At 44.9% G+C, this 24,644-nt stretch overlaps 1 protein-coding gene across 1 annotated transcript in view; it reads right to left on the bottom strand.

Moving 5' to 3' along the window:
• sema6a (sema domain, transmembrane domain (TM), and cytoplasmic domain, (semaphorin) 6A) overlaps window positions 1-2,744 on the bottom strand; it is a gene marked incomplete at both ends in the record, with an annotated part of 55,224 nt that extends 52,480 nt beyond the window's left edge. Inside the window, 2 exons of the mRNA XM_079161828.1 lie at window positions 1,727-1,844; window positions 2,645-2,744. Coding sequence (XP_079017954.1) covers window positions 1,727-1,844; window positions 2,645-2,744 — 218 coding nt within the window. The remainder of the gene's footprint in view (window positions 1-1,726; window positions 1,845-2,644) is intronic.
• Window positions 2,745-24,644: the final 21,900 nt, after the last annotated feature.

Below are 24,644 nucleotides of genomic sequence, written 5' to 3' on the forward strand. Positions count from 1 at the left end.
CTCGCTGCAGGCACGAGCACGCGCTGTATTATCCGCGGCAACAGGCGCACCAACACGTGTTCGCCCATCCCCAAAAGTACCTCCACAGGCACACATATCGCACTCAAGAAATGACTTTTAAATCCATGCGACAACTGGTCGGCATACTAAAGCGGGCAACACACACCCTCTCTCGCACGCACACACACACTCACACTTACAAACAGTCGCAAACACACCCCTCCAATAAACCCTCCGTCTCATTTCCCTCCCATACCCCTCAGGCCCCTGACACCCCATGTGGAGCAGGTGGGCGACAGGCAGACCAAAGTCTCTGGCACCCCACCGCACACACACACACACAAACACACACAGACTCACTCGTTCGCTCTGTTGCCTTCTCCACTCTCCACACACCTCCTCTTAATGACCACAGATACGTCAAAAAGCTCTGCCACTTAAAGCAGCGGCCTCCCTCAGCCACTTAATTTTACATGCTTGGGAGGAAAACAAAGAAAGACCCCTATTGTGGCTTTTAACAGTATCCAATCAAGCCTGCCACTCAATTAGCCATGGACGGCACAGAACAAACAGGGAAGGATCCATTTTATTGAGACCGCTTCAGTGCCGCCGTAACGTTATACTGCAGACCCATTCAGGAACCGCAACCAAGGCAAACCTGCCTGTTGATGCTGTGGACATGAAGCCGACTGTCTTTATAGACCGCACACTTTGCCATGAACATTTCTAAAACAATGACAAGAGAGAAGACAGAATCAATATCGGTTTTCTCCGTGTCTCCAGGTGGTGTAATTGAGCTATATTATCTCTGAAAGATGAGTCACACTAAATTAAAGAAGAGCAGGTGAAAAACACATTGACGGATAGACATGAGGCGATAAAGGCAGGTGACAAACAAGGGGGGGGGGGGGGGGGGGGGACAGCCTGGCAGTAAAACAACAGAGTTTTTGTTGAAATCGATTTGTGAGGGCACCTATGTTGCCAACAAATAAAGGGTTCAAAACGTCTGTGTTATAACTGTTACTGTTTATCGACAACATAGAAGGTGCATTAAGGCTGTCTGGATGGTGCATCAAGATCCTAAATGTGGATTATATCAAGTCTTTTCTTTGAAATTTGTGTTTAATTCATCTGTAGTTTTCATCCGTATACGTGCATGTGTGTGTGTTTGTTTGCGTGAGTTTGTGTGTCTGCCTGGGGGTTTCACAAAAACAGGCCACAAGTCTGCAGGGACGTCGTACGAGGTAAAAGGGGTTCGGGCAGACTGCAAGCCCAAAATAGACAACAACAAAGAGGCAATGAAAGAAAAAAGACCAGACTGCAAAGTGCTTCAAAGTCTCATCATTTTGCTCCGAATGACTCCCTCCTGATCCCAAAAATATTTAAAAGAAAACAGCACAGCAAGTTCAGTTCGATAGCTCAACTACCGCCCTCAGCCATCGTCAAGTTAAAACAGGATCACGTGTTCACAATCCTCAACTGGCAACAATTGATAAGAATCGTTCATCGCTGCAACTTCAATCAGCAGCTGTAATATGAGAGGGGGTGATGACGGGTTTAATAATCCTGGTGGACCCACACTCGCTCAGTTTAATTAATCATAATCTACAGTGGCCTGCACATTCAAACTCTACTTCCAATGTCTTCTTGAATTGACGTCTCTCTCTGTCTGAACACAGCAACAGTATCTCCTTGCTGTGGACAAAATTGAGCAATGATCACCCACCTGGCAGAGATGTATAACGTCCTGTTCATGATTATGATGAGCTGGATGTCCAGTTTGTGCCGCTGCGTGTTGTTCCTGCCAGGTTTGTGGCCTACAAACGCCGGGTACTGCTTTGTGTCTGCAAGGAGAGGACAAAAATGAAAGCCCTGCGTGTGTAGCATTTATAACTGCAGTAGTACAGTAATAACACTTTGCCAAGCCTCTCATGGGTTTTAGGGTCAAATGTCAATCCGTGTGTTTTAGCTTGAAAAAAAACGCCACCACAACTGTTGGCGGAGCTTCTCTTCTGACCATAAATTGTAGGCTGAAACTGCGCTGCACTGTACCATGCAATCGTACTATTGTTGGTGGCTTTGGATGAAAGCTCTTGGTTTGAACAAACACTCTGAGAAAGGAGCAGGTCTCCTGGACAGCAGCGCTAGGTGCTAGCGACAGTCCCAGAGAGGGTATAGGACGGGGCAGGACACACGGAGAAACAGAGGAAACAATGGCCGTATCTTTTATAGCCTGCAACAGCGTCTATGCTATCACACACAGCATTAGGAGCCCAACCGAAAAATAGCGGATTATCCTTTGATGTCGGGTGGGCTCCGTTTCAAATGCTGCTTTAAGTCCTTCATTTCAGTGTGTGTGGAGGGCCTATCCTTGGGCGCCAAATTACACTCCATGCCACCAAAAGTGCATTCAGTGCAGGGGGAGGCGGGGGTGGCAGAGGAAGCAAGGGTTGAGAGGGATGTGGAGGAGCGAAAGGATAGAGTAAGTGAGAGAGATACCGAGGGAGGGGGATTTGCAAGTGGAAGACAAAGGGGGAGAGGGAAAAGAGTGCTGGGAGAGAGCGAGGGAGGACTTTGTAATGAGAGGAGGAACAGTGCACGAGAAAAGAAAGACAGAAAAGTGAAGAGAGAACGATAAACTTACAGTTGCCGTGTGAGATGCTGATAGGCTCGCTGTCCTCAGGGAAGCCCGCCCCGGCTATGTGCAGTAGCGTGAAGTAGAGTAACAAGGCCTCTGACCTCATGGTCGCACCAACGCTGCCGCCGCTGCTGCTGCTGCTGCTGCTGGTGCTGCTGGTCCTCTGCTACAGATCTACCTCAGCCTGCACGAAAAGAGACAGAAGCGGTGGACAAGGAGGAGAAGGAGGAGATGGAGAGGGATGAAGGGATGGGGGGGAAGGCAGGAAGAAAAAGAAGAAAAAAACAAAGTTTGTCAAACAAATCTGTTTTCACCTGACTGCCTCCTCAATTGCTTTCCCTCCGCGGTTCCTGCATTCTTTGTGTGAAACAAAGAAACGCAGAAGCCGTGGGGGGGAGGGGGGGGTATTTTAAAAAAGAAAGGATTTAGCCACACAAATTCAAGTCCACCTGAATTAGCTGTCTGTGCATTTTGCACGGCCCGTTGCAATCTGTCAGAGATATATTTATATATGCATTTTCGATGACTCAAGTGAGGCGAGTTGCAAGCGAAACTGAATTAATTGGATTAGGGAGGTAATACGCGTCATAGATCGATGTCAGGCAGAGGAGATCTCTGTGCCTCTCTCTCACTGCGTGTGACAGGGTCTTAGTGAAGTGGGAGAGCTCTTGTTGAGATTAACCCTCCTGTAAAGTATCAGCGGTACCTGGAGATGGAGCGGGGTGGCGAGGCAAGTGCCTAATTTCCCCACTTGTCAGTCTCCTAGAAGGGGTAGCAATCCTACATCCCAACTCCTAAAAGTAGATGAGTATCGCGGGCGAAATTGGTGCATCAGTATGGCCTGTTAAACTTTTCCACAGCTTTGGTTTAAAATCCACCAGTGGGCTCGTACTTTCTTTTCTTTCCTCTTCATCTCATTTCTCATTGCGCTTGGTCTCTACCTTTAACACCAACTGTTGACTCTCTATTCTCACTCAATAAGCGTGATGCTGCCTGGGAAAGAAAAAAACCACCTTGGTCTGATTGATTATTTACCTTTAAAACACAATGTGCTCAACAAGCTAATTTGCTAATGCAATGTATATGAGCCAACTGAGGTGGATTTTATAGCAGGTGCCCCACATTGTGTTGATCTAATGTCTCCATTTCACAAACCATGGCAACGGAGCTTTTCCTACTGCGGTTTGAGGCAACAAATTACACCCATAAATCATCCGAGACAATTATTGCGTCTGTAATCTAATCAAGAATAAAGCATTTAATTTGCATAAAGCATTTCTTTTTTTTCTTGCTTTTTTTCCCCAGTTGAAGCTGCAGGGGTGAGATGTTGCCGGGTAGATAGAGTGAGGGATGCTTCGGGGATGAAGAATTGAATAAAATAGTCGATTTCATTTGCTTCAGTCTGATAAAAGTTGTTTATCCCACGCTGTATTTTCATTCGCTATTGTATGACGGAGGGGGGAACGCACAGGGGGGGAGAAAGGAGGGAGAAAGAGAGAGAGAGAGAGAGAGAGAGGGGGGAAATACTTTCTCTGTTCTTTGTCATGTCTCCCTCTCTCTCTCTCCATGCTCCTGTGAATCTCATTCAGGAGAGGAATGAAAACACTATTCACTGGGAGAATCACTTTAACACTGAGGAGAATACCAATACTAAAGCCTGGAAACGACCTTGATCTCAAAAAGCCGCTCTCCTCCCTCCTTCCTCGCTCCTTGGCCTCCTATCCTTACACTGTTTTATGTCTTGCATTGCACTCTATATTTTATGAGAGAAAATGAAAAAAGAAATACTCAAATGGATTTTCCCTCACCCTCAACCTTTATCACACGGCGAAGGTTGACCGAGCAACCCTTGCGCTGTGTGTTCCAACTGCAAAATGTGTTTTTCTTCCTTCTGTACTAAAAACCTCTGCTGAGGGACTGAAATGTGTTCTTCTCCTCAATCTTGACCCCGGAAGTCCCTTCAGTAATTGACTGATTGATGAGCAGGAAGTGGCACGAGGCAGAGAGCTTTAGCCCCGAGGGAGCGACCACAGTGAATGACGGATGGAGGTTGCAGCAAGGCAACAACATGTGATCTGTGCTGGAGTCTAATCATTCTGTAATTATATTTTCCAGATATGACTTGCTTATGTCAGAATCAAATGTGAAAACAACTATGAGGCGCTGTGCATGCTGCCGGGTCATTGAAATGAACCTCAAGGGATTGATTGTGCTCCTCCATCTTTATCAACGGGGCGTAATAGAATGCTAAAAGCTGTTAGCCCAACCATCTCACACTGCCTCCTGCGATACACAAAGCAAATTGAGCGCAAAATGACTTAAGTGAAACTCTGAAGCCTTCCAGTGGGCCCTTTCGCTATTCCAGCTGCCACACATCGGTAACAGGAGGGAGCGAGAAGCAGTCTTTACCGAATTACGCTCTTTTTTTTTTTTTGTGGAAGAGCAAATTGCTCCCTCGTGTGTGACTGTGTGTGTTGAATCCTGATCTAAAATGCTACTTTTTTATACAGCACCGTAGACCGTATGTTTAAACGCGCACACAGACTGAGAACATCAGCATGCGGGAATCAAAGCTTAGACATGTGCTCAAACTTTACTATAAAAAAAAAACACACACACACTTGCGCATGTGGAAGTGTGTGGATTTCCTCTCTTGTAAAAGCTCTCCTTGAAAAAGCAAACCAAAGAGAAGACATAACGAGTAACACGGAGCCCTGTGCCTCCTCCTCAGGCTTTTAATAGATAACATTTTGAGAACCTTAGCTGCTCTTCCCTTACACCTCCCAAACACTCTCAGTGATAAAGTAGCTGGTTGTGTGTGTGTGTGTGTGTGTGTGTGTGTGTGTGTGTGTGTGTGTGTGTGTGTGTGTGTGTGTGTGTGTGTGTGTGTGAGTGTGTAGGTGTGCGTGTTTGTGTAGGTGTGTATGTGAAGCAGAAAGGGGTGAGTTAATCAAGCTGGATGCTCGCAGGAGGCCGCCAGCAGGTAATAAAAACACAAGGACCCCCCAGGATCCCTCTACATACCCACGCCATCTTATGAATAACTACACACAAACACCTCAGTCATCTTGTATCCTTGCAAGAAGCAAAATTCACACAGCTAAGACCGGAAAACATGACAAAAACACATAAAAGCCACTTTCTCTTCATAGACGGAGCAGCCCCACGGGGGCAATCGCCCCAAACTGCATTAGTTTAAACAATAAACACATTATCAGGCCTAATGATGTCATTACTGCTGTGGCATCAACATGTTAGCTGTGGCTACCGGGAGCTTAAACACACACACACACTAACACACTTTTGTTAAGGTCAGCCACGGTGGCCTTCAGGTGAGGGAAAGGAAGGAAATGTTACTGACGTTTAGTTTGTCTTGTTAAGTGCGCCAGCAAACGGAAAAACAGGCTTTCAGACACTGCTTGGTTAGGGCAGATTTTCCCAACATGCACACTCGCACACAGCTGGTTAATCTTAAGAAGGTCCCAGCCATTCATTTCCTGAAGGCCCCCCGTAGTGCAAGCCATCAGAGTGCGCAATGAAGTGAGAGACTGCCATTTAGTTACATCAGAGCAGACCTGTTGATGATAGGCTGATGCTTCTGAATGTGTTTAGGAACCGTCCTCGGGAGAAAAGGTCACTGTGTCAGTTGTTTAAGCAAACGCCTCTAAAACAATATATGTTTACGTGACAAAAGCCCTCTGGCGGCCTCGTCTGTCAGGAGGGAACGGAGGAAGTATTGTAACGCTGTTGCAGAGCCACAAAGTCACGGGAGACAGCTGTTCTTTCCTGATCGCTAACCAAGTCGTCTTTTGTACATGAACCTAACCAAACCTGAACCATAGTGGTGTAAGATCAGATAACGGTTTTATGCTTTTAAACGGTAATTTAACAATTTTGTTAAATGATGTCCATTGGTGTCAGATCTGATCATAGACCGTATATAAGAATCTTGGTTTTTGTCTGTCGCCATCTTGGTTTCTTGCAACCAGAGGTGATGGGAGAGGGTGGAGCTTGGTACAACCAAACATTGAATAAGACATTTATTTTTTACCAAAAATGTTCCAATTAACTTTCATGAACTGAAAACACTCTGTGAAAGGTTTAAAGTTGTATTAGACAAAAACACGGACAATTTCCTGACTGGACGACGCTGTGGTGGTGACCTGTCAATCACAAGGTAGCCACGCCCTAAAGCAGACCCTGCTTTATGGTCTATTTTACTCTAAATGTGACCATAATTTACTAAATGAACATCATACTGTATTGAAGAAGACTTGAAACTAGAGATTGAAACCATAAACTGACTTATTTTTTGTAACCAGAGGAGTCGCTCCCTGACGGTCATTAGAGAGAATTCAGTTTAAGGCACTTCAGCATTGGGTGGTTACAAACAACTTGGAGGACTTCTTTTGTGTTTGTATTTATTTGTGTGTTCCTCACTGCTGGCTTCGTGTCAATCAGTGTACTTGAGTCATTGTCGCATATTCTGAATAGCTGCTATCTATATAAGTGGTTTTACATAGCGCAGCTGTACGGAACAGTTGACCTGTTGGGTAAGGACACACATTGGTTGAATGTTCTGTCTTGAGACGTTGACGCTGTGTTGTGTCTCGACAACTTTCTCTCCACTTCTTTAGAGTCGTTGTCATTACTGAGAGTAAAAGAGATTTGTCTTTACACACTCGGGTTTTTGATCATGTCTGGAGGAAGTGTTCAATATGAAGGTAGTAGCAGCTTCTTATGAATGCTGTCTGACAGCTTTGATGCGAGCGCAGCCTGCTTGTGTTTATATTTGGCAGTCTGGTTAATGTCCACAGATTGGTGCTGAAGGGTTTACGGATGACAGGAATGCCAAAGCGAAAGGGTAACTTACTGGCAAACGCGCTGTTACGTGTCTGTAACTGTGGCCAGTCACCACATGTGGGGGAGGCGGTGCTATTTGTATCTTTTCTTGGAATTTTAGGAAAATGTGTCCGAGTGCCAGAAAGAGTATTTGTGTTTTTGCATCCGTTCATGAATTGTGTGCAGTAATAAAAGTGTTGGCTTAGACCAAACTATGAGGAAACATATTTGTCTTTGTTACTCATGATGAACCACAGACACCACCGTCAACGCAACCACACAACAACATGTTCTGTTTGACGATTAAAATGTTGTTTCCAGAAAGTAATTTCTGTAACCCTGCGAGTAATTCAAGTCATCTGCATTGTGAATGGATTGGATGTAAAAAAGCTGAAAACCTGGACAAACAAAACTTACCAGAGATGAGCCTGAGATGAGTAGTAAAAAGCATATCTGAGAGAGAGGCGTGGTTGGCCTGCCATGATTGAGGAACTGAATAAATGACAAAGTGATTTTACAGGTGGATGATTAACAGCGGGGGAATTTCCAGCCACTTTTCTGTGGAAGTTCTGTGGAAGTTCTGTGGAAGTTTCTGCTGTGCGACAAATCGCACAGCGTTACGCGCGGGTGTGAACACAACATCCGCGGCACCAGACCACGTCAAAAGCGTACACTTTTACAACTCCGCTGCATGAATGCCAAATTGCTAAACCAAGAGATTTAGGAAATCATCCATAGTAACACCAGTTCACGTGCAGGCTGGAAGAAAACAGTGTTTCTGGGCGAGGTGTAAAAGTAGAAGAGAAAAAATATGTTTAGAAAGAAGAATAATGCATTGATCCACCATATGGGATAAAAAATGGAACACATCCAAACACCTAGGGCTCCCGAATGGGGAAGATACTCTGGCAGGTGTTTACACTTGTCAACCCTGGCCTGATAAATCAGAGAGAAAAGACAAGAGGAGCTGTCTGCCTGAACCCAGGAGGCCATGATAAGAGGAGGGAATGGAGAGGGAGGAACCTGTCTGTCTTTTTTTTAAACAAGAGCCAAACCAGCATCCAATATACAGACACACACACACACACACACACACACACACACACACACACACACTCAGATGCTCGCTCCAACAAGTAGTCCTTAAGCTATTGGTGTTTTTTCCTTTTTCCTCCCCCATTTTTAGTCCCTTAGATGTTGCTTTCAAATGCATATCTGTATGGGCGCAATCCATCATGGTTTGATTATTAAAAGACAATGAAGTGGACATGAATAAGGCACCCTGTCGCTGTAGGCCCTCGTTGAAACAGAAGCCCAAATGCAAGAAAGTCTCTCTTTAAAGAGGTGACGGATTGATTCTGGAAGCGGGCCAAAGACGACTCAAAACGACGAGAGGGAACGAGGGACAGAAGAGCGGCGAGAGAACAGAGGCAAAGCGCCAACTTGGAAGAACTGCAACCAAACAAAGAGATTCAGTGACTGGAGATAAGCTGCTATCTTTATAACTCTGCCTCTGTGATCTAAAAGCCATTAGGCCTGGACATGCCTCTGTACTTCTTAATCATTAAAAACAATTATCTTTCACAAAGCAACGGATATCCTTTCTCGGGATGTGTGGAGGACAGTCTTTGTAGCAAATTACCATAGATTTAGAAATAAGGACAAAGTTAAATGAAAGTATACAAGAAGAGGAAAGGAAAGGAAAAGAAAGGACAGGAAGGATGGGAGAAGTGGAGAGGGAAAAAAAGAAAAGAAAAGGAAAAGATAGCCAAGCGGAGACGGGAAGAGGAGGGGAGGTTGATGGGTGTTCTCTGTCTGAGAATGATCCAAAGTAAACTGACATCACACCAACCCCCGACACCAGCAGAAATCATCCGAGGAGAAAGATGAGAGGAGATAACTACCTACGACTCGCTACATTGTTTTTAAAAAGTAGGTCAAGAACTTATTAGGCTGCTGGGGCAGCTCTCCAAATGACTCTTAACAGCTAACAGGTTCAGCACTAGTCCAAAAATATGTCACGTGGTGTTTCTGGCTTCAGGAGTACTCAACGTATTCAAATAAATAATAAAGGGAGATTGAATGCATTTATAACAACAGAATATTCTTGAATATGATGTCGTTTGGTCATTCAGTCGTTGAATCCACCATTCTAATCGAGACTGAAACATCTCAACAAGTTTTTGATAAATCGCCATAGAACTTTGTGAGATTCATGGTCCTAAGAGGATGAACCCTACTGGCTTTGGTTGACTCCTGACTCTTCTCAATAGCACCAAAACGAGGTTGACGTTTCTGGTTTTTGGTGAAATATTTCGACAACCGCTGAATGGGTTGCCATGTTAATTTGTAATCCCTTAACTTTCCATTTACGTCAAACATCGGCATGTTAGCATTGCCATTGTGAGCCTGTTGGCATGCTGACGTTAGCATTTAGCTCAAAGCACTGCAGTGCCAACCTCACATAGCTAAACTAGCATGGCTGTAGCCTGTTTACTCTGCCAGGCCCACATGGCCATTTGAGCTCTGCATTCCCCTCACTACTTAATTAAAGACTTAATGAAAACAGATCTAGCAAAGAAGAAAAAGTGTTCTTTTACTTTGTCTGGGAAAAAAAGCATCTGTGAATCAAAACAAGCTCCCACTCTGTGACACACATTCAACTCACATCACACACACACAGCTGGTGCTTAAGAGACCCCCCCCCACCACCACCACCACCACCACCAAAAAAAAGAATGAGGTTACGCATTTAAATATCAGAACCTCTCCCAGGCCTGTCAATCATCGCTCCCGATGATACAAGCGGGGCAACTTAATCAATCTGGACGCAGCTGATACAGAGCTGTGTGGGCAAAGCAAGGAAAATTGCTGCTGATAAGGACATGCTTGGTAGCACATGGCCTTCTTCGTCTCTCCCTTTGATCCAATTATCTCTTTGCCTGCCTGCCTCTCTTATTGTTTGACATCACCCTGTTTATCCCTTTTCACTTCATGTACCGCGTAACATAAGGCCACACTTTTGTCACTCCATAGAGGAGCTGGTCATTCTGTGCAAAGGCCATACGCCTGGTGTTGAGTTTGACCCCGGTCAAAAGAGCAGTGGGAGCTGGAGGATGCAAACTGAGACTCAGTGTTTCTCCTGAGGTGCCGGAGAGAAGACACAGCAGTAAAAAAAAAAAGAAAGAAAGAAAGAAAGAAAATGGCAGAATGTCACTGAGCTAAATGCCACATTAACTCCACACAGTGTGAGAGAGAGAGAGATGGTGGAATGACTGAAGCTCAGCGCCCCGTGGAGCAGCGACGGGGGTGTTGAAACTGTCACACAGCGTAATGCACATTCTACTTGGAAACTCACTTTACGGAGGCCGACTGCGGGGCCCCTTCAGGCGACGCTGCGCCACGCCACGCTGTGCTTAGTCACGATACAGACCTGGGACTCCCAGCCTGCGAGGTTGCCGAGTCAAGTAACGCTTTAAATTAGGCTGCCCGGGGTTGAAAACATAACACAATATGGTTTAGAAACGTGTGTCCGGCAAAGGAGTAACTTAACGCAGTGGCAGACCAGACTTCAAGGGGTTAAGCACATCCTCCTCAGGCTCTCGTCCTCAGTAAACATCGGCTAAGCCATCAGCTGGGAGAAGCATAACAGAGAAATCCATTTATGTGGGTCTCTGGTTAAGTATTTCCAAATCCAAAATGCATGAGCCCTAAAATGATTTTTTATGTCATTTCTAGAGGGGGAAAAAAAAAATGGGAGGAAGAGAAAGCTTGATAGACTCGCAGCAATTCATGCACAAGTACTTTGAGTCCTAGCAGAAATTAGATTGGGTATTTAGAGGAGTGTGAGAGAAGCAGCTGAGGGACACTGTGTTCCCGGGGTCGTTTTCCCACAAATAAAAGAGGATGCGCAATCAATAAAACAATAGCTGTCTGGCACAAGAGTTACTGATGGATACAAACCCTTTTCCTCCACAGACCCGGACTGTAAATGAGAAAAGTCTCAAAGTCAATATTAAACGGCGTCTCACTAAATGCTTTCTACTATGGATATAACAGGCTCAAGGAGATTTGGAGAAAAGAAATGGATTTATATATATATATATTTTTTTTTTTTATCCTCGCAGGACTTTGTCTCAGCAGCCATAAAGCTATAATCAAGGCAGCATGAATGTATGAAGGCACGTAAATCATATGCATCAGTATCTGTAATCGACGTGACCTCTGGTTCTTGGACAGAGACAGAGAGTCCTTGGTGATGAAATAGTGCCTGTGTTTAACCTTGTGCTGCGGTACGACTCCAAAAAATGTGAAGACATCTGGCAAAGGAGTCTAAATGCCTCAAAGAATTTACTTTCCAATGTCAAGACTATTTCTATATATACATACAGTTTTTTTTGCACGTGTTTCAGCACTCAGTGATGCAGCTGTTATTTGTTGTGTTCTTTTCTTCTCCTCCCAGCAAAACTGGAAAAGGCAGACACAGGATATAGGCGGGTGGCCTGCAGGGACCGAAATAAGAGGTGTGATGGTTTTCTGTCGTCGTATCCATCTGGTGCAGTTTTCACATCTCGCAGCCTCCTGCCTCCTCATAATAGGTGTGCTTCAGAGTTTTACAAGGTGTGATACAATCTCTATCTGTGCCTCATTGTGTGCCTAATGCCATCCTCTCTGCTGCTGCTGCTGCTCAGCGAGCTTTGCGAGCATTTCCGTTACTGCACCATCAGCGGTGTAACACTGCAGACGGCACGCTGGAGACAGCAGTTATACGTCCTTGTGACCAAAAAAAAAGAAGTAAAAAGCCATTAAAATGCCACGTTACCTCATAAATAACACATGATATCACATCTGTTTCGGTCACAAAGTCGGCAACAGTCGCATGATTTCATTTGCCACAGGAATCACCATCAAAGAAAAATCATTTCAGCTCTGTTAATGACATTTTTTTGTTGTTGTTGTTGTTGAGCTCCCAGCTCATTTGATGCAGGTTCCATTATGCTAAGTGATTGAGTCTGTGTCCCCGCTGATAACTGGCTAGCTGGCCTTCCGTTCCACAGTGACGGGCCTATCGGATCTGACCGAGCATGATGCTAATCTCCATCAAGGTAATGTGCTGTCCAAGGGTCAGGGGAGAGCAGAGCACACCACGAGCACACGCTTTCTTAGTCACTCTGTCTCTCATTGTCTGTCTCTGTATTCACTTCTCTGTGCATTACGTTTTCTCTTTTCTCTTCCTGCTCTCCACTGGCCCTGCCCTCCCTGCACCTAAACACCACATACATCTTCAGAAATGGAATAAAACCACATCCCCGCAGACTCTGTTTCTCCCCATTTCCCTCTATGACAGGAAATATATTTATTCATAACGGAGGACGGAACAAGCAAAACACAATTACGTTCCGTGTTGGCTCTTGATGTTGTGGTACTGATAACAGAGTATCTTGTTTTCTGTTAGTGCATCATATCCAATAGCATTATGAATCATCTCCGATAAAACCGGGACATTCAATCCCGCCGCGGCGCGAGGCCACGGCCGCTGACTGACAACGCATTGTGCCACAGTAGCTGTTGTGTTGCCAACGTACGGAGTGAATGTGTCTGAATGTTGTTATCTCCACCGGCCATATTGTAGGAGCGATGCGGCTCACATCCAGCTCTGAACTAATGAATGAGATGAGAACGCTCGGGCAGGCAGATCATTGAGACGTCCCACTAATGTGCAAAAACAAAATGTACGAAAAGAAAATGTGTTACACAGTGTGGTATGGCCTATTGCAAACAGACGTTGCCGGTCCGCAGCGGAGCGGTGATTGTCGTGACCATTACGGTTATGTCACAAGACGAGGTACAATACGAGAAGCACAGCGATCAACACGAGAAATACTTCTAAAGGCTGCCAGTAAATCCCACTGCGGCAGGAGAGATGCGGAAATCAGGGGTAAGTAGAAGGCAGAGATTTCGGGGAAAAAAATGAGTTCACAGGCACACAACAGAAGTGATATAAGCATGCAATCCCTCAGGAAACCAACGTCTCAGTCTATAAACCTGATTAGAGCCAAGCCAATCAGTGCAATTAGACCAGTTGTGTCACTACACCCACACTAGCACGTCTGTCGCTTGCTGGCCGTAAGACACTTCTCATGGCAACAGGAGCACATTACTAGCTACAGGCGAGCCCTCATCCAGTGAAGTCAAACAGACAAGTTGAAATCCTTCTCCTGCCCTGTGTTAGATTATTATCAAGCAAACCACCTTTTTCCGAACTAAAAGGCCACAAATACATTTAAAGGTTGCAAAATAAATTCCCAAAAGCTATCCATCTGTTGAAAGTAAAGCAATGTCTGCTGTACAATCGTGCCAAGTGCAAGCAACAGCCATAAATAATCAAATAACATCTATATGCAAGATGCTGAACACATCGACTACAAATCCTACTGAGCAGCGTCGGCTAATTACGCATCAACATTTTAACTAGGAGCCTGCAAACAGAATCCCTTTAGGGTTGTACGTACGTTGGGCTGGATTATTAGTTAACCTCATTTAACTCAAGATGTGTTTACGGCTGCTGTGTAGACAGCATCTAGGGTATCTAGCTATCTACACTGCAACAAAAAGTTCTAATATGTCAAAGAAGTCATTTGCATGACCTGAACCGTGAGTTGATGAACACCGAATGGCAGGTTTACATAATGAGCTTTGCAGTGCCACAAGAGAGGCGCATTCTTTATAATGAGACCACAAAATCAATACGGTGGAGCAGATCTGCAGCACCGCCGGTTCATTTATGCAGCCGTGTAAGAGACAGCCCCGGGATAAAAGTGAATCGAGTAAAAGATGTTGTGTGATCAGCATAGGGAAGAGAAACACAATCCTCCCAATGTTCCTCCTGTTGCTGCCTACTGTAAGTGATGTAACGGTAATGCAAGTGCCCACAGCGCTTTAACCGCTTGGCTGGTTGGGAAGCATGAGCAGGAAAAAAAAAAGAAGTACACATGCTAATTGCAAATGTAACAGCGTGCGACGACTAAGATGTCGTTTTTTCCTTAAAGGAGGTCCTTCAGATAGAGAAAATAAAATGAAGGAGGACAGATATGTAAGACACGCAGGGCAGCTAGGATGTGAACATGAGGAAAATCCGACCAAGCTGTATGAGACTCACGTGTTTCCCATATGCACAGCAATTAACGCAGTCATTACGGTGTAGAGTTTCAAAGAACAGCGGTTACGCTTCAGAGACTCCCAGAATATCACGTGGCTGGCGGAGAACAGAGTGAAATTACATCCAAATCACATCCGTTGGATTTCATAAGTGTTAGAATGTGTAGAACATAATTGACATCAGTGTTGAAATGTATGTCAAGTGTCACCTGAAGACTTCTACAAGTTACAAGATCCATTCTCTGCGTCTGACCCGCTCGGCTCTGCCGTTCCACAGGAAAGCCTGTGTCTCTGTCTCTGTCTCCCATCACCAATTGCCAGCAAAGCACCGCTGACGGTTCTCCGATAAGTCATTTTTCATGCTGTGTCACAGCGTCTTTGTGATCGCTAACGTCTTATATCAGCCGTGTCATGCAATTTTCTAATGGAAATGTTGCATTAATGCGGCGGCCAGGGCCATACATCATGCCTGTAGATTTCCCTTGTGGGGGTCTTATAGCTGAGCTGAGTTGAGATGGACCAGGCCAGGCCAAACCAGGTTAGCTTGCGACAAAATGAAAGGGCTCCATTTGGAGTCTGTAATGCCAGCCTGTTCTCATTCTAAGGGCGTCTTAATACCGATGCTTTGTCACGCCCCTCTGCATCTGATACCGACTAGCGGGTTACCCTTCAGGGTCTGTATGAGGCGGACCAGGCCAACCAATACGTACACTTCCTATATACAGTTTATGGTGTTTGCTGCGCCCTTTCTGCTGTGCTAGCCAGTGACGCCAAAGGGTCTGAGAAAGCATCAGTATGTGACGAATTGGGAACACATTGCAGTTAATGAAAACTGCTTTCTTCATGTCCCGAGAGGACAGCAATATTAAATGATAGCGCTTCCTTAGCAGACTTATACTTCCTTGATTGATTAGGTTTTGTGAATTCTACAGTGATTGGATAATCCTTTTTAACCATATAGTTACGCTCACTGTCATCGTTTTAAAACCAGGTTGGCTCACACAGTTAAGAATTTCACCCAATATCGCTAACAAATATGTATGGTCAAGTGTAAACAAAATCATAATCAGTTAGAAATAGTTAAACTAAATAAATCATCAGTAATGTAACTAATGTAATTTCCACAATGCAAAAGAGCATTTAACCGGAGGAGAAACCTCTTTACAGTTCACGATAACTCTGCATAATTGCTGCAAACTTGCAGCAATCTGGAAGGTGGAGGATACAAATATTCGTTCTCATCAATTTTTTTTTTCTTTTTCACACCATAACTTACTAAGTGTTGTTCCTCTCAAGTGATAAAAGCTTTAACAGCCTCCCGTTTCACGCTTACAAATCCTGATTAGTTTTCTATTTTTTATTTTTTTTATAGATTTTTTTTTTTTATTTCAGCCACTCTGGCAGAACAGAGAAGAGTTTATAAGAATCGAGCACGCACACACACACACGCACACACACACACACACACACACACACACACACACAAGGCTCCTGCTAAAGAACTCAATTCCTCCGGCTTTCATCTTGAACCTTGCGACCCTCTAATCGCTTCCGTTACCCCACTCGGGCCACATCTAAAGATCTGCATTTATGACTTCCTGACAGCATCGGCACGGAGGAAGGGAAAATTAAAAAAATAAAAACGAAGGGAGCCAGACGGAAGGTGGCGAGAGCCTCAGCTCTGACCCCATTGTTCTCAGTCTGAGCGATAATGAAGGACGGAGTGTGAAGAGACTGAAGGGGAGCTCGAACCCTTGCAGGTGTTGTGTTACAGTGAGTCGGTCAGACGGGTGGGCGTGTGCCTACCTGCAGCTCCCAGGCTTTTTCACAGTGGAAACACAGAGGGGAAACTGGAGCCTGTCAAGCCCACTCACCGCGATGTTAAGCTAATGCCAACATTACTGCTTCCGTTCAATCAAAAGCATGAAAAAAGAGACCTAGCTGTTCCCCTGTCTGCCTGCCTCCTTTGTGTCTCTCTCTTTGTCTGTCTCCTGCTCCGTCTGCCTGACTGGCTGCCAGACAATAAAACTACAGTATATCAGGTTTGAAAAAAACGGTTTAAAAAACGGCTCCTCTTAATTGTCGCAGCTCACAGAGAGATCTGAAGAGGACATTTCAAGAAAAGTTGGGGAAAGGTTGCTGAAGTATGCGGGAGAAGGGGTGTGTTTTAAAAGAGAGAGTGAGAGAGAAAAAGCAAAATATAGTTGCCTTTTTTGGGGGCCAAAGCAAAATCTATCATAACTGTTTATTCAGTGGATGAAGAGTCATCGTGTCGGTTCCACTTTTCAGGAGAGTCTGATGAATCACGTGGAGGGAGGCCCCGTTTTTTTGTCTCAAACACGTTGGTATTTGAAAAAGGGACAAAAGAAAAGCTGAGTGATCGAGAGCCAGAAGACATTGATGCAGCAGCAGGTCTGCACACCTTTATTTTGCAGTGCATTCTTTTATGGATGACTGATGATTTGCTTGTATTATGGAACTTCTTTTCCAAGTTTCATGGCAATCCATCACATAGTTGTTGAAAACGTTTCACTCAAAACTACAAAATGACCCCCACCTCATGGCGGCGCCACGGAAAAAGTTGGTACTGAATTTAATGGAAAATCCATCCAATAGTTGTTGAGAATAAGATATTTTAGTCTGGACCAACAGACTTTTATCCGTAGAGCCTTTTCCACTAGCATGGCATAAAACATCAAATAAAATGAGAAATGAGAAAATCCATCCATCTCCAGTGTTCCATCGGTTTAGAAAATGCAGCAGGTGGGTGAAAACATGTAGCTATTATTTCTGACACGCGGGTTACTGCAAAACTACCATCATTAGAAAGAGATACAATGAAAGGAAACAAGAGTGCACAAAAAGAGATCAGCTCCCAAAAGTTTTTCGATTGTTTTGTGATAGACACATCCTGAAAATATAAAATAGCCCACGCATGCAGCCTCAGTGTGAAAGCAAACACCATCCAGACGTACACACATCTGCATTGTGTATAACACAAAAAGATGTCAGGGGAGCAGTGGCAATTTTTTTCTTCATACAATCCCTCCCTCACTGCGGGGCGACATATCCATTTCCTCAGGGATTTGTTGTATATCTGGGTAAGCATGTGTGCATTTAAGTGCATCTTTCTCTCAGTGTTTGTGTGTGTGTGTGTGTGTGTGTGTGTGTGTGTGTGTGTGTGTGAGCTCTAACTAACAATCTCATTTCCACATAGGAGGACTTAGTCTGGCTGCGACCGCCTCTCCTCTGGCACACTTGCATTAACATTTCATCCCGATTGTCTCCGTCGAAGTCGTTCATCATCATCGACTGGAGCCTCTCCCCCGACTCCACAGCCCTCTCTCTTAGTTTCCCGTTTCTCTCGCTATTCCCATTTCTCTTGCTTTTACCTCTCCATGATCCTCTACCTCTCTCCTGTCCATCAGGCTCCTGAAATAAACACAAGTCCGGCTCTCCTCACCGCGGACAAAAATATCTACAAAGATGAGGGTAATCACCGTTTGGTTTGGCTGTTCAGTCAAACAACTCCCCTCATCTCCTCACCTCAATCGTTTCTTCCCCCCCCTCCTCACCCTCAGATTGACAAGCAGATTATATCCAGGTGGGGGGGGGGGCGGGGGGGATTCATGAGTTTGTCTGAATAATGTAAATCAACTTAATGGAACTGAAAACGCAAAAATGAAGGCACGGGGAAGAGGAGGAGGAGGAGGAGGAGGAGGAGGAGGAGGAGGGAGGAAGAGAAGAGGGTTGCTCAGGGTTCACATATCTGCTCAGCTAAAAGGCAGCAGCAGTAAGCAGGCCTCCGCTGCTGTCAGACTGGCCTTAGAGAGAGAGAGAGAGAAAGAGAGAGAGAGAGAGAAAGAAGGATAGACAATGTCCTCCTTTTTCTTTTTTCTTCTTGTTTCCCTCATTCTGTCTTCTTGTGATGAGTCCCTGGGATAACCCGCCCCTCCCCTTCCATCCATCCATCCCTCCGATCCTCCTTTCATCCATCCAGACATGATCCCATCCAAACCATTACCACCAGCACCCCCACCCCTTCTAATCCAAGGACGGGGCCTGTAGCGCCGCGCACCTTTACGTGCACGCATTTACGTGCACGCAATTACGGAGACTGACAGCACAATGAAATCTGTGCTCTTCTGACAAGAGGTAGGGTCCCTAAAGACATAAGAGGATCAAATTGCTCATCCGGCAACTTAAACCATTTAACTGTTTGTGCTTTTAATTTAAACAGAAAACAATGCGTAGGAGCTTCCTTGCGGAGGCTTAAGACCCCGATCCGGTTGGCTTAACAAAAATACTCCTGCAGAATTTAGAGGACTACTTATGTGAAAGGGACTTTAACAAACCAAGCAATCGTAAAGTTGCATTGTTTTTTGGGCTTCAAAAGCTGCATCCTTTGCCTGAAACCAAAACTCAAGAGTATAGTTATTGAGATGCTTTTGTGTAATTGACTTCTAAGCTAAAGAGCAGCAGTATGGATCCTCCGCAGCATCTAGTCTCATTGTATAAGAAGGATCTGCGGATTACTGTCCTTACCTTAAACCCCTGTGGTAAAAGAGGGATAATACAGCAATGGGATGATTAGCAATACAACTAATGGGTTTTTTGGACTTGATCTTAAGCAGCACAGTCCACTCTCACCAATTCTGAATGACACGGCAAGTCATTTTGCGTCATGTAGTCTGAACTCACTGCAATGTAATAAGCTACCAACAGGCGGGTGTTTAGCTAATTGGGTCAAACAAACACAGGATTGTCGACCAAGTGTTCTAGACCTAAGTGCTGTTGTTGTTGTTGTTTTTTAGTTACATCAGTGACAGGTGCTAATGTTACGTTGTTTGTGTACGTATATTAGGTATTCACGTAGTTATTTTAAGCCCAACCGGCATCTGTTTCCTGAACGTATTGAAATGCTTTCACGGTAACGACGTGGCGTATAAGTGACACAAGAAAAAAGCCTGAAATGACATGCACACATTTTGGAATTGTGCTATTCATATGCCTTCCCTTGAGTTTGGGTTGCAATACAATAACTATGTCAATACTAAATCCCATAATTACATTTGAATTGATTTAAATATATATATGTATATTTAAAACACAAAATCCATAAGATCTTTCGTCTAAAAACCCCCAGAATGAGACTAAAACCTGCCAACCTGTGATAGTTTAGAAAACAAACTTCAGTTGATTAGAATCTCCACATTTCCAGACACAAAACTGAGGATGTGACTTTGGTGTCCTCAATGGTAACAATACAACCACAAGTCCCTCACCCGGTATTTCATGTCATTCGGCTCTAACCCTGATTTTACAAGTAGCCCAAAATACACCTGCACCAGTTCAGAAGATAAGAACTTCAATTATTCATTAGCACGAGTAAATCACATTTAATATACTGCGTGTCTAATCAGGAGCTGTCTTTGTTTCTTTCTCGACCCGGGTTGTTAATCGGTAGTCACTTCAGTGCGACAATTTCTAAAGGACCAAATTCAGTGCAGCATTCCAGAAGACTTCCCTTTTTCATTTCCATTTTTCTCTGGCAAAGATAAGCCATCTGTGAAATGATGTTGTAGAGATTCATTCTCCCTTGGCATATTAATGTGATAAATTAAAATCACGCACTGACAGGTTACTGCTGTCTGTTTTACTGTATTTTAGAGCTAGCTAGCTTTCCGGCATCTGTCTTGGAATTAGCACTTAAAGCTTGTTTAAAAGCGATGTTTTAAAAAAAACAAAAAGAACTACCTGCCTGCGTCTGACATGTTTTCCAGACGCAGACAGACATCGTCTTTGCCCTTTGACACCATTTCTACATCTGTCAAGAGACTGACGCTGACAACTGAAGTGCTGTCAAAGCTGCCTGTTGTGTGAGGTAAAATGGCCCCTTCAGTCCACCTCCGTCAGCCTCCTCGGTGTTTGTCGACTGACTGGCTGATGAGATCGGTCGGTGGACAAGGCAACACCAAACAGGCAGAGTCAGCTAATCCCCTCGTGCCATAGCAGCAGAGCGTGCCATGAGGATACGCAGCTGACCCACTGGCGGTGAGTCCGACTAGGAGAGAGGTCAAAGGTCGCAGCCTTCAAAGGCTAAGGCAACCATGGAAGTAGAAGAGAGTGTTCTATGTTGGACCAATTAAAAGAAATCATCTTACAACTTTTATTCTGTAACCTTAAAATTCATACGTTGTTGATTGACATATTTGCCAATTAACAAAATGTCGTTACTGAACGTATCAGCAAAATGTTCGCCGGCATCGACTTCCATTTGTTTACCCTGACCACCTCCTTATCACTTGTGTGCAGTACGTAAAGGTAGCACTTTGGTTGCCAGGGAACATAATCCAGGCAGCAATTACTTTGCTGCACAAAACATAATTGTAAAAATAAAATGAATTAGTATAGAAGCATATAAATGTAATTTCTAGGAGATGGGGGGTTGGATGAGGGCCACTCGAGGACAGGGTGTGTTGATCGGAGCCGTCCGTGCAGCGTATTTACATGAGACTTTGGAAGTGTGTGACGGCATCATTAAAATGCATCACATTAATCCAAATGGACAGGATAATCTATAGGGCTGCACGGGATATAATCTCTTTCAAAAACACAGGATATGTCAGTGCAGTTCATTTCGTTAACTCCAATGACATCACAGTGCCTCAAATGACGGCACAAGCAGTTGAATGTACTGCTCTGGAACTACTGTAAGCAACCATATCTTTCTTCCTATTTTTCAGATGGGTTTCAGGGTATAAAGAGCCTGAATGCAGCCAGAGAACATCACTGGGTGAGTATCTAAAGACTTTCATTTGTGACTCTGAATTCTATTTGTAAGAGGGCCTGCTGACTGACATCTACACAGATCCACGGATTACAATACGTATTGTGATTTCAACTGTTTTTGTTGTTGCCATCCCCTCAAGTGACACATGCAGCGAGAGTCCGAAGCATCCAATATGTGTACGCTCCTTTAAAAAGCCTGAAATACTATAATGTGTGCTTTTGCCAGCAGCTTGAACATCACTAGATTTATGTTTTCTTCCGTGTATGAACACTTTACGCACCATGAGATTATCACCACCCTCGATTCACAGATAATCATCGTACCCTTATATGCACCACTTGCCCACTATATACAACCGCTGCATTTGCATCTAGAGCTGGTGCTGTGGCGCCGAGGAGATGCAACAACAACACAAACTAATCCAAGCAATGTGCCTCAGAGGGGTTTAGCTCATGGGAGGGACTTAGAAGAGAGAGAGAGAGGAGGGGGGGGGGGGGGGGAGAGACTTAGAGCAGCCATTGTCCCTCCAGGAGCAGATTAACTATTTTAAAAGCAAAGGTGACGTCTATCGCCGGCTCGCTGTGCAGGCCGGCCCGGACACTCTCAAAACTCTGTGTGAGATGCCGTTTCTCTCTCCTTTCTAATTGTTCGTCCCTCTTTCTCTGTCTCCACAGCGCACTATTCCCAGAGCAAACATGTCTTTTGCTCAGTCTTTATCTCTCTCCGCTCACTCTCCCTCCCTCATGTGCACATTCTTTCCTTTCTTCTAATCATGTAGGAGGCCGACATGGGCTCGCTGCAACAATCAGAATCGCCCTGCGAGCTGAGCCCGGGCCGTGATGAAACACGGGGAGGACTGCCGATTAAAAGTTATTATGCTGCTGCGATGGCACCGTTGGATGAATGGAAGCCACAGGGGGGGTGCCTCTGTCCGCGGGGAGCAGCACAAATGGGTGACTGGAAAAAGGGTACAGAGAGGTGCAAGGGGGGGGGGGGGGGACACTACTTGAAAAAGTAGGACATGAAGGAGCAGAGAATGGGGTGTAAATATGAGGGGTCTGTTGTGAAATTGTCCCGGGGGATGAAGAGGGGTGAGGTGAGGAGACGCCACAAATAATCCACACAAGGGAGTAATGAGATAAGTGCTGGACTGGAGAGAGAGAGGGGGGGTGTGAAGGTAGGGGTGAGGAAAAGAGAGGGTGCTACGCGCAGGATACACTCGTGTTTACTTAAAGGAAAAACAAAGACTGGCACGGAAAAGCATGGCGTAGAAATGCAAATAAATCCCCCCCCCCTTGCAACCAGAGTGTTTTTATTAACTCTAAGAAGCAGCGTGAACGATAGAGGGAGGCCAGGGGAGAAGTAAAAGACAAAAGATTTAAAAAAAAGAAAGGCAACACTCCAATCATCGCATTTCTCTTGCCTTTTCTTTCTGCATATGTGAGAATGTGTAAAGAACGCTGTGTGCCGCAATAATTCGCCACGGAGTCGTACTTTCTCCTCTCACGCTCCCCTCGCGTGGTGAACCAGTCCTCTTTGTGCGATCTGCATAATGCATGAGTTCTGTGCGTGGATCGTCGAGGGAGAAATTGGGCCCCGGCACCAACAATGGGAATTGGAGCGAACTTCATGTATTTGTGCATAATACGGATTCCTGATGAATTATTACATTAGCCCCTCTGTGCTTTTTTCCTGGAAACTGTAGGGGTCCTCTTCCTTCGCAGTATGAAGACATCCCACCTTAAGTGTTCACTGAGAAGAAACATCCTGTTGATACACTTCAGCAATCTAGCACACAAGGATGCCACACACACACACACACACACAGACTGAATGGACATGCTGCACATGAACGCACATGAAGGCCTTTATGTCATTCATTCTTGCTTCTTCTCTCTCGCCAACTATACAAACACAGACACACACACACACACACACACACACAGAAAATTCAGCTCCGTCATAATGAGGCCATCATGATGAGGGCAACACAGAGTTAACAGACAGCCATTCATAGCACACAGCCGCGGAGTCTCCTAAAGTCTAAATCTGTGTGTGTGTGTGTGTGTGTGTGTGTGTGTGTGTGTGTGTGGCTGCCAGGCAGGGTGGGCCCCAGTATAGAAGGCTTCATGGCATGACCTCAGCGAGAGACTTCCCTCCTCCAGGCCCTGGCACACACGCACACGCACGCACACACACACACACACACACACACACACACAGTGTTCCCAGCGTTCCTGGCAGCGCCGGTCAAACCAGACTTCTCTAACGCTTCTTTACACTCACTGTTTCTGCTGGTTTCCCTCTGGCTCTGCCCTCATTACTTCTATCCATATGTGTTCCACAGAGAGCCAAAGGACACTAAATACAAGCTTCAGTCATATATATGTCTCCTGAAGACATGTTGATAAAATATATATATATTTTGTACTTCTATCCAACTCCTGGAAACTGTAAAACAATTCAAGGGCAGCAGCACGAGCCGGGCCAGTTTCATTCATTCACTCATGCCATTCATATCTCGCTAGTGCCGCAGAAGCAACAGTGCTGTTTTTGTTTTGTTTTTAAGGATGGCAATGATGGTCTGCCCGCTACGCTGTCAGCTCAAGCCGGTTTTGTTCCACGCCGGAGCAGGAGTAGCCGCCTTGTTATCCTCTGTTCTCCAATGCAAACACATTCATCCGTGTGCGCCGTTTGCCATGAATATGTGTATTCTGTGCATTATATCTCTCCAGCGCCTTCCCTCACACATACGATGAATCACCTCCTCGGAGCTCGCGCCAAAGGCCCGAATCCCAGATTTTGCATAACAGTGCCGCCCTGTACGTCGCTGCTGCATAATTCATCCGCGTTACAAGGTATCACCCTAGGAAAACTAAATATTAGAGCTCTGCAAAACAAACCTACGGATTAAATTTGAATGAGGGGATTTTAATGCGAGGGTAACTCACTGGCTGCAGTGCAAAGCGGGAAAAACACGGATCTTTGTTTGAGGACAGGAAACTTTCCTCTGAATATTTGATGAACGATACACTCTGTCGTGAGGACAGATTTATGTTCGCATTTTGCGATTCTTTTCAAACTTGCATGCACGATATCAACACAAAATGAGTTTGTGCTCAGGTGAGATGTTGGGTTGTCACGCTAACGAAAATAATGAATTATAGATTGAGCCCAACCTCTCTCTCTCTCTTTGTCTGTCAAAATGTGATG

This window comes from Pholis gunnellus, assembly GCF_910591455.1.
Source record: "Pholis gunnellus genome assembly, chromosome: 6".
Classification (NCBI taxonomy): domain Eukaryota; kingdom Metazoa; phylum Chordata; class Actinopteri; order Perciformes; family Pholidae; genus Pholis; species Pholis gunnellus.